This window comes from Girardinichthys multiradiatus, chromosome 3 (assembly GCF_021462225.1).
Source record: "Girardinichthys multiradiatus isolate DD_20200921_A chromosome 3, DD_fGirMul_XY1, whole genome shotgun sequence".
NCBI classification, from domain to species: domain Eukaryota; kingdom Metazoa; phylum Chordata; class Actinopteri; order Cyprinodontiformes; family Goodeidae; genus Girardinichthys; species Girardinichthys multiradiatus.
In genome coordinates, this window is record NC_061796.1 from 30,607,485 (window position 1) to 30,621,505 (window position 14,021).

General features: G+C 39.8%; 1 protein-coding gene across 1 annotated transcript in view; it reads left to right on the forward strand.

Moving 5' to 3' along the window:
• Positions 1–1,869: 1,869 nt before the first annotated feature.
• The window catches only part of ephb6 (eph receptor B6), a 76,265-nt gene continuing 64,113 nt past the window's right edge, over positions 1,870–14,021 (forward strand). Inside the window, exon 1 of the mRNA XM_047360856.1 lies at positions 1,870–1,977. Coding sequence (XP_047216812.1) covers positions 1,920–1,977 — 58 coding nt within the window. The 5' untranslated portion in view covers positions 1,870–1,919. The remainder of the gene's footprint in view (positions 1,978–14,021) is intronic.

Genomic DNA, 14,021 nt, shown 5'->3' on the forward strand with positions numbered 1-14,021 from the left:
TTTTTTTCCCTTCTGTGTACAGTCCCAGCTGCTGCAGTATTTACCTGTCATGAACATTTAATGTAACAGCTGCTCTGTAAAACTTTATTAGGTCTGTCTAGTATTCATGACTCCACACTGTGGCTGTCTCCATTTCCCTTTCCCGCTGACATAAAACCTGATTTAGTTGAGTGTGGTGCCATGATTTTAAAAGCTCATGCATATATGCACATGATGAGTGTAAACGTCTTACTGGAACTGCAGCAATAAAACGAGTTGTACTACGTTAAAAAAATGAAAATAAAATTATATGAAAAAATTCATTATTATAAATGTGAATAGAAAGAAGAATGGAGATGTATAGCATTAGACATGAAAAACAGAGAGCAGCAGGTATCAAAACAAGGGCTAAAGCACCAAAGGTCAGACATAAACTTTGCTTTTTTACCCTTTGACCTAAAATTATGGCTCAATATGTCTCAGCCACAGTTTTTTGATTAAAAACAAGATACAAAATGACTAATGTAGTCGAATAAGACAATAGCAAAATAGCATTAAAATGAAAAGGAAACGTAATAAGGAAAATAATCATCTTTCTTCTTTTTCCAGAATTTATTTTATTTGCACTTAATTATATGAACTTAAATCATTATTATGTAGATTTAATTATATTTAGGGGACTGATAAAAATGAAATAAAATAAAATAAAACAAAAATTAAAACATTATAAAAACAAATTTTTAGGACGCTAAGTATTCAGAAAACACCAAAAGTAATATAAAATGTTAGCGCATAAGTAAGATGTCAAAGAATACAGAATAGACATTAATATTATTTTACTCAATTCCCATTTGTAATTAATTAATCATTTTATTTATTATTAATATGTTGATTTTGTCGACTTTAAGGAACCTTTAAATTAAAATAAAAGGAAATAAAGTAAAAAAAACTTTTTGTGAAAAAGAATTACAAAATTTCCTACCTCTCAGCCCTCTTGAATCATATAGCTTTGGGTTCAGACCCCCCTGGCTTGCTGGGAATTGGGCCATCTAACTGTGTCAAACCAACGAGCTGCATCTTCAATGTAGGAGTCCGCGGTGGCCTGACTGATCACAGTGAACTGGAGCATGAAAACCCATCAACACGCTGCAGTTCTGTAGACTGTCCAGTGGGGAGCGTGCAGAGACCAGTGTGGGTTTATTAGACTCTCTCTGTGTGTGTGTGTGTGTGTGTGTGTGTGTGTGTGTGTGTGTGTGTGTGTGTGTGTGTGTGTGTCTGTGTCTGTGTGTTGGTGCACACTGTCTGGGTGATCTGTCTTGAGAGGCAAGGAGTGTGTCTGGGAGGCATAAACAAAGGGAGCTGTTTGGAAGAGAGAAACCACAAAAAGTGCATGGAAAGCATCCAGATAGGTTTCTGCGTTATGTTGATATTTTTCACGAAATGGACATCAAAACAAAAAAGAAAAGTAAATTACAGAAGTTTTTTACTCTCACATGGCACAACTTTAAAAATGCAAATGAGCAAAAAGTCCAGACATGCGAGGGATGTCGCAGCTTTCCGGGTTGGAGGAGCCCTGGAATGGACGATAAACATGTCCTGACGGCGGTTTTTAAAGACCGGACAAACTTGAATTCATCTAACTTTCTCTCTACTCCTCTCCCTCGTTCTGATGTCTTTATCTCCTCCTCCTCTTTTACTCAGGAACAGCAATGTTTTGCTGCTCTGTAAATATTTTCTTAACTCCCTCCTTTATCCATTCATCCACCACCACCCTCCCTCCGTCTTTCTCCCTCCCTCTTTCTCTCAAAAAAAAGGCTCAAACAGACTCCTCCCCCTCCTCCTCTTTCTCTACCACTCTGTCACACACCATCTCCCTCTGTCTCTCTTTTTCGTGCTCCTCTCCCTTCCTCTCTGTCTGTCAGTGTCATTCTGGAGTGGAGATGTGGAGTGTCTTTCTGTCTCTCTGCCTTTTTTTTCAGCCTAATTCAGCTGAGGAAGGTAAGAGATGAACTTTTTCTACAGATTCTTGCAGGTTGAAGCTCATGACCCTCTCGTCATAAGCTTGTTGTCAGCATCTGGCTTCTACAGTTATGATGACATGTAGGAATTATTGAGACTTTGACAGTGTATGAAACTATGCCATGTGAGAGCTCAGTGTTGCACCGGCAGCTCTGAATAATTACCACCTTTTTACCCCAGTGTGTGTTTGCACCACTCTGTGAATATGCATGTGCAGATACTTTAAAGTGGCAGCAGATCAGACAGGACTTTGTTGGCATGGAGGTTCCAGGTGCCCCAGTGCAGCGCCGGGTCCCATGAAGCTCTGACAACAAAAGGATATGGAAATAAGGCGGGGGAACAAGTGAATAATACATTGCATAATCCATTTTTCTTTGCCTTTGGGCACATCAAGTCACCCCCGTCCACCAAGCCCACGCCTGCCACCCACCCCTTGTGTCAGTCATGATCTCTCAGATGTGACAACCAGTGACCCCCCCCTCCAGGACGGTTCTTTCACCAACGGATGTTTCTCTACGACTCCTACTGCTGTGCTCGCTAAATGGGAGCATTAGGAGTCTTTACAATTGCAGGAGTGTGAAAATGGGTGCCTGAAAATGATGGACAGTTAAGTGAGACTTCATCCGTAAAGTGGTCTGTCAGAGCAAAGTGGGCTGATTCAAGAAAGCTGTGATTATTGTGTGACTTAAACCGTGTTAATGTTGGACAAAAGCGCGTGCATGTACGAGTGTGTGTGTGCACATAGTAATTATCAACTATCTCCACATCTCATCCCCAACTCTGGAGAGGGTGTTGCAAGTCAGCAGGCAATTTATTTTCCAAAGGTTATGGCTGTATGTTGGAGAGAGCTGCACCTGTTCCCACTCATCTCGCTGTGGCTTTACGGAGCACTCTGAGTCAGTGTGTGTGTCTGTAACAGCCTATAGCAGGGGAACGTATATGTCAGACTCACGGCACCGGATTTGAGCCGTGTTAGTAACAGATGGCTTGGACTTAGTTGAGATGGAATAACAGTGAGGGGAGAGGCTGCGCAGAATTACTGACCTACTGACTCTTACGTAGAATAGAAATGGGGGCTCTAAGTAATACAGTATTAACCCAATAGCATGGATGTCCATTAAATCCACAGAAACTGAATCGCCTAGTGATCAGAGTCTGTGGATGTGTGTTGATTGATACGCTTACTGTTCTTTTTTCTACTGTGTACATGTTGCTATATAAACAAATGCTTTTAAAAATTATTCACACGCATTGGACCTTTCCAGATTTGACATTAGAACCACAAACTTTACTGTATTTCAATGGGTCCCAATCAAATTAGTGTATGTGAAGTAGTTTAAAGTTCTCTTATGATTAAAAATTTTAATGGTGTAACGTGCATTTTATTTAGCCCTGTTAACTCTGATAAAATGTATTTTAACCATTGAGAGCAATACCCAGAAAGTACTAATGGTGACCTGCAGAGATCCACAGTTCAGATGGGAGAAACTGTTGAGAGGAAAACTTGTAGTCATCCACTCCTCATACCTGGTTTTGATGAGAGATACGTATAAATAAAGCCTATTTGCCACAACTCACGTAGGAGATACAACAAACACATGGAAGACTGTGCTCTGGTCAGGTGAGACCTACACTGTGTGGTAGAAAACTAATGCTGCACATCACCCTGAACACACATCCCTATAATGAAACATAGTGGTGGCAGTATCATGCAGTGGAGGTGCTTTCCTGCAATAGGCACAGGGAAGCTGGTCAGCTGAATACAGGTGCAATCATGGAAGAAAATCTGCTAAAAGCTGCAAAGATTTTGAAAGCGAAGCCAGAATTAAGTCCCATACGGAATATGTTGCAAGAATTCAGTGACTTTCTCCATCCGATTTAAAGAAGAATGAGCAAAACTTGAAGTCTTTAGATGTACAAAGCTTGTAGAGATATACCCCAAAATACCTGCAGCTGGAGCGGCAGTGAAAGGTAGTTCCAAAATATGAACTCAGGAGGTCTGAATATAAATGCAGGTCACACTTATCAAATTTTTTTTAGTAAAAATATTTGAAATCCTTGTATTATTTTACGTCCACTTCACAACCATGTGGTCCTGGTGTTGGTCTATCACATAAAATCCCACTAAAATACAATGAAGTTTCTAATGACAAAAAGTGAAAATATTTAGGAGATTTGAACACTTCTGCAAGGCACATGTGTGCTGTTGGCCTCAGTTTCTTCTCCTTTGTGTGCATTAAAACTAGAAAAGGTGTGACTTTGGATTTGGCAACCCCACACGCTGCATGTGTGAGTGTTGGTAGACAGTTGATGGGAAGCCATGAGGCTGGACTCTGAAGTGCTGGGTATGTGTGGGAGATTGTTGCTCACACTGGCCTAATGCAACACATTAAAAGGAAGGAGTCTGCACAGGAAACACACCTGATGCCCTCCAGCGTTTCCCATCATGGGTGAGCAGAAACACGATGATGCTCATTGACATGTGCTTGTGCAATTACAGAAACTTACACTGTGCATTTAAAAGGTAAAGATGATAGATTTTGATCAAATGGGTGCAGGTAACACAAATTTCAAACATATATGATTAAATTCTTACAAATGCAGTGAAATTCATATGCGAAACCCATAAGTAGCAATTTAAAGACACTTATTTTCATTTTTGTGCTGCCCCTGCCTTAAAACTCCTTTTTTTTAAAATTATATTTTATTTAATTTACTTTATTCAACTCAGATTTCACTCTAAAATGGCCTTTGAGGCATCTTGACAACTGTCAAAAATAGTAAAAAGTCTAGTTGGGAACAACTGACCTGTTTGTAATATATAGTTTTTTTTTCTTTTGTACGTTTAAGGGTATAACATATCTTCATGTGTTCATCAAGTGTACCGATAATTGAAAACAAAATCAATCAAAACAGAAAATACACAAAAACCACTCAGAATTTGCTCATAGAAGGTGAAGGGAAGCACATAAATGAATACATAATAAGAAAGAGATGCTGGAATCTGATGTTTTTATTAAGCAGGATGAATATATAATGTAAGAGGATGCAATCTTCTCTTTGTAGGATGAGCATTTATATGATGTATTACATATCCAGAGACTTTAGGAAATAAATTGTCAGAGCTGAACAGGCTGGAAAAGATTGTCAAAACTGCTGCGATCACAGATTCTTAACATGTGGAGAGGATTCAAGACCAGCTTAAATTTTTTCCAGCAGTGGTCAACCTACAAAGATCGTTCTGAGGGCAAGCGTCTGGAAAGAATTGAACAACAATGTCTCAAAGAATAAATCTGTGCTCACTGACAGGGATTATGTTGCTTCTTCCAAGTATGTTTTAGATCAGATGAGAGTTATGTTTTTTTTTTTGTTTTACAGACAGATGAGACTCAGTTAACATTGGATCAAAAACGTAAACATACAGATGATCTGTAAAAAGTTCTGATGGTGGTTTTGGGCTTTGGGTTCTATTGTCCCTGCATCTGGGCCAGCGCAGTCTGCTGGCATTCATGCAACGATGGGTCCTGAGCTATAAAAGTGGACTCTGAGGGGAAGTGTCAGGACATCTGCTCATGAACTGAATAACAACTGTAAGTGGGTCAAGCGGCAAGACAACAGCCCAAAGCTTGAGAGTCATTTTACCAGAGACCGCCTAAAGACGGATAAGGTCGGAGTTTGGAAAGAGCAAAGTCAAAAGCTTGGCTCTGATCCACTGTTGGAGACGGGCTTACAGTTCATTTGAGGAAACCCATGAGCATCACAGAATTGATGCTAAAATGAACTGAGGAAAAGGCTACATTTAGTTTATGCTCACTTTAAACATCCATCCATTCATTTTCTACACCCGCTGCCCCTGCACAGGGTGGCGGGGGAGCTGGTGCCTATCTCCAGAGGTCTATGGGTGGTAGGTGGGATACACACTAGACAGGTCACCAGTACCTGGAGAGAACCCATGGATGCATGGGGAGAACATGCAAACTCCATGCAGAAAGACCCCCAGCCCCAGGAGTTGAACCCAGGACCTTCTCGCTGCAAGGGTTAGCTACCAACTGCCCCACCGTGCAGCCCCCACTTTATACACTGTAAGCATATAAACATGTGTATGTTTACACTGATGCTTACATTTAGACTGTTAATCTATTTATAATCAATAAGGTGGATCGTTTCTGAATATGAAGTGTTTTCACCTTAATAGTGATAATAGTTTGACTTAGAAAAGATAAGAGCCTCTCTAATGATGAAGAACTATTGAGTTTGAGCAAAATGTATTTCAATGGCAGTGCCCAAATTTATAGATGTGCCATTCCCGATACCAAGGATATGCAAATAATTAATCAAACCTGTATGCATGAATAATTAGGGGTTGTGTTTGCTCAGTGGGGGTCATTTTGCAATCAGAAAGTTGTGGGGCTTGATTGCAACTTCCAGTCTTACCATTTATGTGGTCATCTAGATTTCTTTAATTTATTTAAAATAATCACATTTAATTCTCCATTATTTATCTACTCTTTATCCATTTGTTGATTTTATTTTTTCATGTAATGATTTATTAATTTTAGTAATTACTTTATATTTTCCACCATTTTTCATATATTTATTTATTTACTCATCATGCAAGTACTTTTCATTTTTCAATATCTATACTTTTGTTTGGAATTAATAATTTTGTTTGGAATTGCTTTTAAATTAGCATGATTTCATTATTTATTTGGACCAATAACATTTTATTTTTCATCATTTATTTATTTGTTTATTACTTTTAATCTGATCTACATTCCTGTATTAGTTCAAAAGTTAGAGTAAAACTTTTATGTCTTAATTTCTATATTTATTTATCAATTCAAAATAGATATTTCAATTTCCTATTATTGTTAATTTCTATGGTTAATTTTTTAATTTCTTATTATTTTTCTTTAAAATTACTCTTCATAATTCACCTTCTGGTGAATTTAAATTACTTTTATTTTCCTGGTTTACAGGTCAGTATACATTTAAATTTGAAATCCAGCCTCATTGTTATCAACAATACATTAAAAACACTATGGATGAAATAAGTGGATAGCATACATACATGACACAAGATTGAGGGGGAAAAAGCATATTTTGTAAGTCCAGTAATTTGAAAGTGTTAGGAAGTAGCCTGGGAAGGGGAGGTGCTTCCTAACAATAAACTTGTCTTCATGTTGACAATTCCCACTTTAGGGTCACCTGGGCCACTGTTCCAGCTGTCAGCTGCTTCCAGCTCTAACTGGGTATTAATTGGACAGATTTCCCTTCCCATCCTGGGTATCATAAGCTGTTCTTCGAGCACATGATAAATTAGGAAAGTGTGATAAGAAAACAAATGGCACGCTTGTCACAGATGTTTCTGATGCCACCAACGGCTCTTGAAACCCCCCCCCCCTCCTGTCCTGTCCCTCCCTGCCTGGGCTCTGTGAGCTGCACAGACCTCATGCTGTTGGGAATAAAAAGAGGCAACATCTTCATCTATGAAACCTACATGTGACTTTATTTTCACATGTACAGCTTATACAGGTCCTTCTCAAAATATTAGCATATTGTGATAAAGTTCCTTATTTTCCATAATGTAATGATGAAAATTTTACATTCATATTTTTTAGATTCATTGCACACTAACTGAAATATTTCAGGTCTTTATTGTCTTAATACAGATGATTACAGCTCATGAAAACCCAAAATTCCTATCTCACAAAATTAGCATATTTCATCCGACCAATAAAAGAAAAGTGTTTTTAATACAAAAAAACGTCAACCTTCAAATAATCATGTGCAGTTATGCACTCAATACTTGGTCGGGAATCCTTTGGCAGAAATGACTGCTTCAATGCGGCGTGGCATGGAGGCAATCAGCCTGTGGCACTGCTGAGGTCTTATGGAGGCCCAGGATGCTTCGATAGCGGCCTTTAGCTCATCCAGAGTGTTGGGTCTTGAGTCTCTCAACGTTCTCTTCACAATATCCCACAGATTCTCTATGGGGTTCAGGTCAGGAGAGTTGGCAGGCCAATTGAGCACAGTGATACCATGGTCAGTAAACCATTTACCAGTGGTTTTGGCACTGTGAGCAAGTGCCAGGTCGTGCTGAAAAATGAAATGTTCATCTCCATAAAGCTTTTCAGCAGATGGAAGCATGAAGTGCTCCAAAATCTCCTGATAGCTAGCTGCATTGACCCTGCCCTTGATAAAACACAGTGGACCAACACCAGCAGCTGACACGGCACCCCAGACCATCACTGACTGTGGGTACTTGACACTGGACTTCTGACATTTTGGCATTTCCTTCTCCCCAGTCTTCCTCCAGACTCTGGCACCTTGATTTCCGAATGACATGCAGAATGTGCTTTCTTCCGAAAAAAGTACTTTGGACCACTGAGCAACAGTCCAGTGCTGCTTATCTGTAGCCCAGGTCAGGCGCTTCTGCCGCTGTTTCTGGTTCAAAAGTGGCTTGACCTGGGGAATGCGGCACCTGTAGCCCATTTCCTGCACACGCCTGTGCACGGTGGCTCTGGATGTTTCTACTCCAGACTCAGTCCACTGCTTCCGCAGGTCCCCCAAGGTCTGGAATCGGCCCTTCTCCACAATCTTCCTCAGGGTCCGGTCACCTCTTCTCGTTGTGCAGCGTTTTCTGCCACACTTTTTCCTTCCCACAGACTTCCCACTGAGGTGCCTTGATACAGCACTCTGGGAACAGCCTATTCGTTCAGAAATTTCTTTCTGTGTCTTACCCTCTTGCTTGAGGGTGTCAATAGTGGCCTTCTGGACAGCAGTCAGGTCGGCAGTCTTACCCATGATTGGGGTTTTGAGTGATGAACCAGGCTGGGAGTTTTAAAGGCCTCAGGAATCTTTTGCAGGTGTTTAGAGTTAACTCGTTGATTCAGATGATTAGGTTCATAGCTTGTTTAGAGACCCTTATAATGATATGCTAATTTTGTGAGATAGGAATTTTGGGTTTTCATGAGCTGTATGCCAAAATCATCCGTATTAAGACAATAAAAGACCTGAAATATTTCAGTTAGTGTGCAATGAATCTAAAATATATTAATGTTAAATTTTCATCATGACATTATGGAAAATAATGAACTTTATCACAATATGCTAATATTTTGAGAAGGACCTGTAATGTTAATAATAGCATATTTTCTGTTGACAGCACTGTATTGACTTTAGGTCACATTTCCTTCAGATGAATCACATAGTTGACATTCACAGGCAGGGATGGCGAAGCCTCCAGGCGGCTGTGAGGCAGGACGCCCTGTTAGTAGTCAGTTAGATAATTCATCTGTGAGGATATAAATTGCAGCAACGAAACTGGAAGATGAACATGAGGCGTTGACTGCCACACTATAGGAATGTTGTTTTAAGTTTTGGGTTTCAGAGGCGGTTTGCGCGCTGGCACCAACCGAACTTCATGACTGACAAAAGACTCGGTAAGATTAGAGAAAACTGATCTCCTCTCAGATTTGCATTCCTTCAGCACCCACAGTGCAGAAGGAGGAAACTTTTAAAGTAATTCAACGTGACATGTGAAAAACTCTGAGCCACTTAGAGGCAACTTTTAAGTTTTTCTTTGGAGTTATGATTTTAACCTTGCTGTAATGACTATTGAAGCATGAATAACTTGGACTGGGCCAAATCCTTCAAAAATTTTTCTAATCTGGTCCTAATCAAGGCCTACGACATTGATGAGTTATTGTAAAAAGGTGTTATTAGTTCACTGCTATACATTAATTGTTTATTAATGGCTTTATGTATTTATTACATTTATTACATTTCTTTAACTGGGAGAAGCAAACATACTTCACTTATTTATTTACCCTACTATACAAAATTACAGCCCACTTCCTTCCAGGCTTTGCATTAAGCTTAATTCAAATATAGGTAAAACAAGCCTGATTTGGTGACAAATCTGCCTGCTGACACATGCAAATAAATATGTCAACTGTTTGTCGAAAAGAAAAAAATATTACTGATAGCTATTGTCTTTTCTTTTCATTACATACAGATAATTGCAGATAGATCTGTTTGCTCTATATTAACACAGCTGAGCCTCATTTTTTAAGTCTGCAGGTTATTATCCGTTTGAAATAGATACCATGAGACATTTGCCAAGAAACATATTACTGTGGATGTTCCTGTTTCTGGAGGTAATCAAGACGTTGAGGAATGAAACGGAGTGGCCTGGTAGAGCTTCATGAACTACTGCATAAAAAAAAAAAAGATTTTGATTCAGCTTAGGATTTAGAAGAAAATGTCTCCATGGAGAAGTGCTCCACCAGTCAGAAGTAAAAAGAAGGAGTGCTGAAAAGTTGAACGCAGGTCGAAAAGACTGGACTCCAGGTTCACTATATTATCTATAAAGAGAGACTATACAGATACAGTGCCTTGCGAAAGTATTCGGCCCTCTTGAACTTTTCAACCTTTTGCCACATTTCAGGCTTTAAACATAAATATATAAAATTCAAATTTTTTGTGAAGAATCAACAACAAGTGGGACACAATCGTGAAGAGGAATGAAATTTATTGGATGTGTCAAACATTTTTAACAAATAAAAAACTGAAAAGTGGAGCGTGCAATATTATTCGGCCCCTTTGCTTTCAGTGCAGCAAACTCACTCCAGAAGTTCAGTGAGGATCTCTGAAAGATCCAATGTTGTCCCAAATGACTGATGATGATAAATAGAATCCACCTGTGTGTCATCAAGTCTCCGTATAAATGCAGCTGCTCTGTGATAGTCTCAGGGTTTTCTGTTCAAAGCGCAGAGAGCATCATGAAGACCAAGGAACACACCAGGCAGGTCCGAGATACTGTTGTGGAGAAGTTTAAAGCCGGATTTGGATACAAAAAGATTTCCCAAGCTTTAAACATCCCAAGGAGCACTGTGCAAGCAATCATATTGAAATGGAAGGAGTATCAGACCACTACAAATCTACCAAGACCCGGCCGTCCCTCTAAACTTTCATCTCGAACAAGGAGAAGACTGATCAGAGATGCAGCCAAGAGGCCCATGATCACTCTGGATGAACTGCAGAGATCTACAGCTGAGGTGGGAGAGTCTGTCCATAGGACAACAATCAGTCGTATACTGCACAAATCTGGCCTTTATGGAAGATTGGCAAGAAGAAAGCCATTTCTCAAAGATATCTGTAAAAAGTCTCATTTAAAGTTTGCCACAAGCCACCTGGGAGACACACCAAACAGGTGGCTCTGGTCTGATGAAACCAAAATTGAACTGTTTAGCCACAATGCAAAACGATATGTTTGGTGTAAAAGCAACACAGCTCATCACCCTGAACACACCATCCCCAATGTCAAACATGGTGGTGGCAGCATCATGGTTTGGGCCTGCTTTTTGTCAGCAGGGACAGGGAAGATGGTCAAAATTGATGGGAAGATGGATGGGGCCAAATACAGGACCATTCTGGAAGAAAACCTGTTGGAGTCTGCAAGAGACCTGAGACTGGGAGGAGATTTATCTTCCAACAAGACAATGATCCAAAACATAAAACCAAATCTACAATGGAATGGTTCACAAATAAACGTATCCAGGTGTTGGAATGGCCAAGTCAAAGTCCAGACTTGAATCCAATCGAGAATCTGTGGAAAGAGCTGAAGACTGATGTTCACGAACGCTCTCCATCCAACCTCACTGAGCTCCAGCTGTTTTGCAAGGAAGAATGGGCAAGAATTTCAGTCTCTCGATGTGCAAAACTGATAGAGACAAACCCCAAGCTACTTGTAGCTGTAATTGCAGCAAAGGGTGGCGCTACAAAGTATTAACGCAAGGGGGCCGAATAATATTGCACGCCCCACTTTTCAGTTTTTTATTTGTTAAAAAAGTTTGACACATCCAATAAATTTCATTCCACTTCACGATTGTGTCCCACTTGTTGTTGATTCTTCACAAAAACATTTGAATTTTATATCTTTATGTCTGAAGCCTGAAATGTGGCAAGAAGTTGAAAAGTTCAAGAGGGCCAAATACTTTCGCATGGCACTGTATGACCTACAACTGAAAAATGCAAGGGAATCTTTCTTTTCTGAGATCATCAGCAAAAACATTAACAATGCTCGTGCATTATTTACCACGGCCGACAGGTTAACAAACCCTCCTGTAACTGTAGCACCTGAGCTCCACTCTACCAGGGCCTGCAACAAATTTGTTAAATTCTTTACTGAAAAAACCCAAAAGATCAGAGAGGCAGTCAGCACATCCACATCAACTCCAGTACCAATGCTGTCTCCAACTAGAACTGATTTTGGCAAAATTTCCCAATTTCACCAAATAAACTACAAAAACTTAGAAGAAATCGTACAGCAACTAAGCTCTTCTTCCTGCTGTCACATCACCCCTGTTCTAAAGTCCTTACACTGGCTCTCTGTAGCTCAGAGAATAGACTTTAAAATACTTCTGTTAGTCTATAAATCACTGAATAGCTTAGCACCAAAGTACATTACAGACTTGTTGTCAGTGTATCAACCATCCAGACCGCTCAGGTCTTCTGGCTCAAATCTACTCTGCAGAATCAGGACCAGAACCAAACATGGAGAAGCAACTTTTAGTTCTCATGCTCCACTAATCTAGAATAAACTCCCAGAAAACTGTAAAAGTGTCGAAACCCTAAATTGCTTTAAATCAAGATTAAAAACTTATTTGCTTAGAGTGGCCTTTGACTGTGCCATCTAAACATTATTAAAGTTTTCAGTCCAATTTTCCTTTCATTTTCTTATCCATCATTCTATTCTGTTTACTCTTTTTTAATTACCCCTGTTGTTTGATTTTCTGTTTCATTGTAATGCTGTGCTGGTTCATTGTGGTGAAGAGAGAGCTGAGCCGAAAAGCGAAGCTCTCGATTTGCTGGTCAGTCTACGTTCCTGCCCTCACCTATGGCCATGAATTTTGTGTCATGACCAAAAGAACGTGATCCCTGATACTAGCAGCTGAAATGAGCTTCCTCTGTAAGGTGGCTGGGCACTCCCTTAGAGATAGAACTCTAAGATAATGAAAACATAACATTTGAGTTTGGAATACTATATCAGACCAATTAAAATGCACAAATATGAGCTTAATGAAAAGTATTCTTAATACCTGCTTAAAGTTATTTTCAAAATGTACTTTTAATTTGGCAATGTTACTCATCAGAATGCATATTCTAACTTCTTGGATATTACTGTGGACTTAATCAGGGGGCCTGCTTGAGTAGCTAGCCTGCAGTCGGCTGATTAACAGACATGCTGCATAGACGTAGCTCACCCTTGTAGTTTTAAAACAGCATTACCGTAACAAGAGGCATGGGTAGGGCTCCTTCGGTTTTCGAGACCGTCTATGTTTTGTGAGATTGGGAACATTTCCTGACAGCTAATTTTGTGTTTTTCCAAAGGTAAATGTGTAAAAACCATTTGGCCGAACGTGTGCAGCAATATGTGAGGGTGGGGCAGCACTTACATCACTTTAGGCACCATACAGCCAGATTAAACGTCAGCCACTCCAACATTTCTCTGGCATGTCATTAAAAGGACAGAGTTTCAACCGTTTTAAAACTGTAACCTTTTCGTATACCTTGATCCTCATAACTATTTCAAATTTATTCAACAATTATGTTTGACTTGCTTTAAGGAACTGCATTTTTGTTGACTAGGATTATAGTCATGGATTTTTATATGTGCTGCTATTTCACCCGTGGGTAGCACATCTAGAGGGATGAATAAAGTCTCTGCAAGAACCGATAAAGTTGTTGTCTATCCCAGATAGTGGTGGTTTTCACAGGAATGGCACACTGGGCGTTATCCTCCTGCTGATGCCCCCCAAGCAATTCAAATGCAGGAAATTATCTGAGATTCTGGGGTGGGATAAAATGCTGTGCAGTGCTGCCCAAACAAGCCAGTCTCCCTGTTCTCAACAGCAAGAAGGGGACAATGAGTCAACACATGGGAGTGTTTTAAGTTCTCATTGATTCCACATGGATAAAAATAATAGGAAACTTGTTCAGGGCTAAAAATGTTAGAT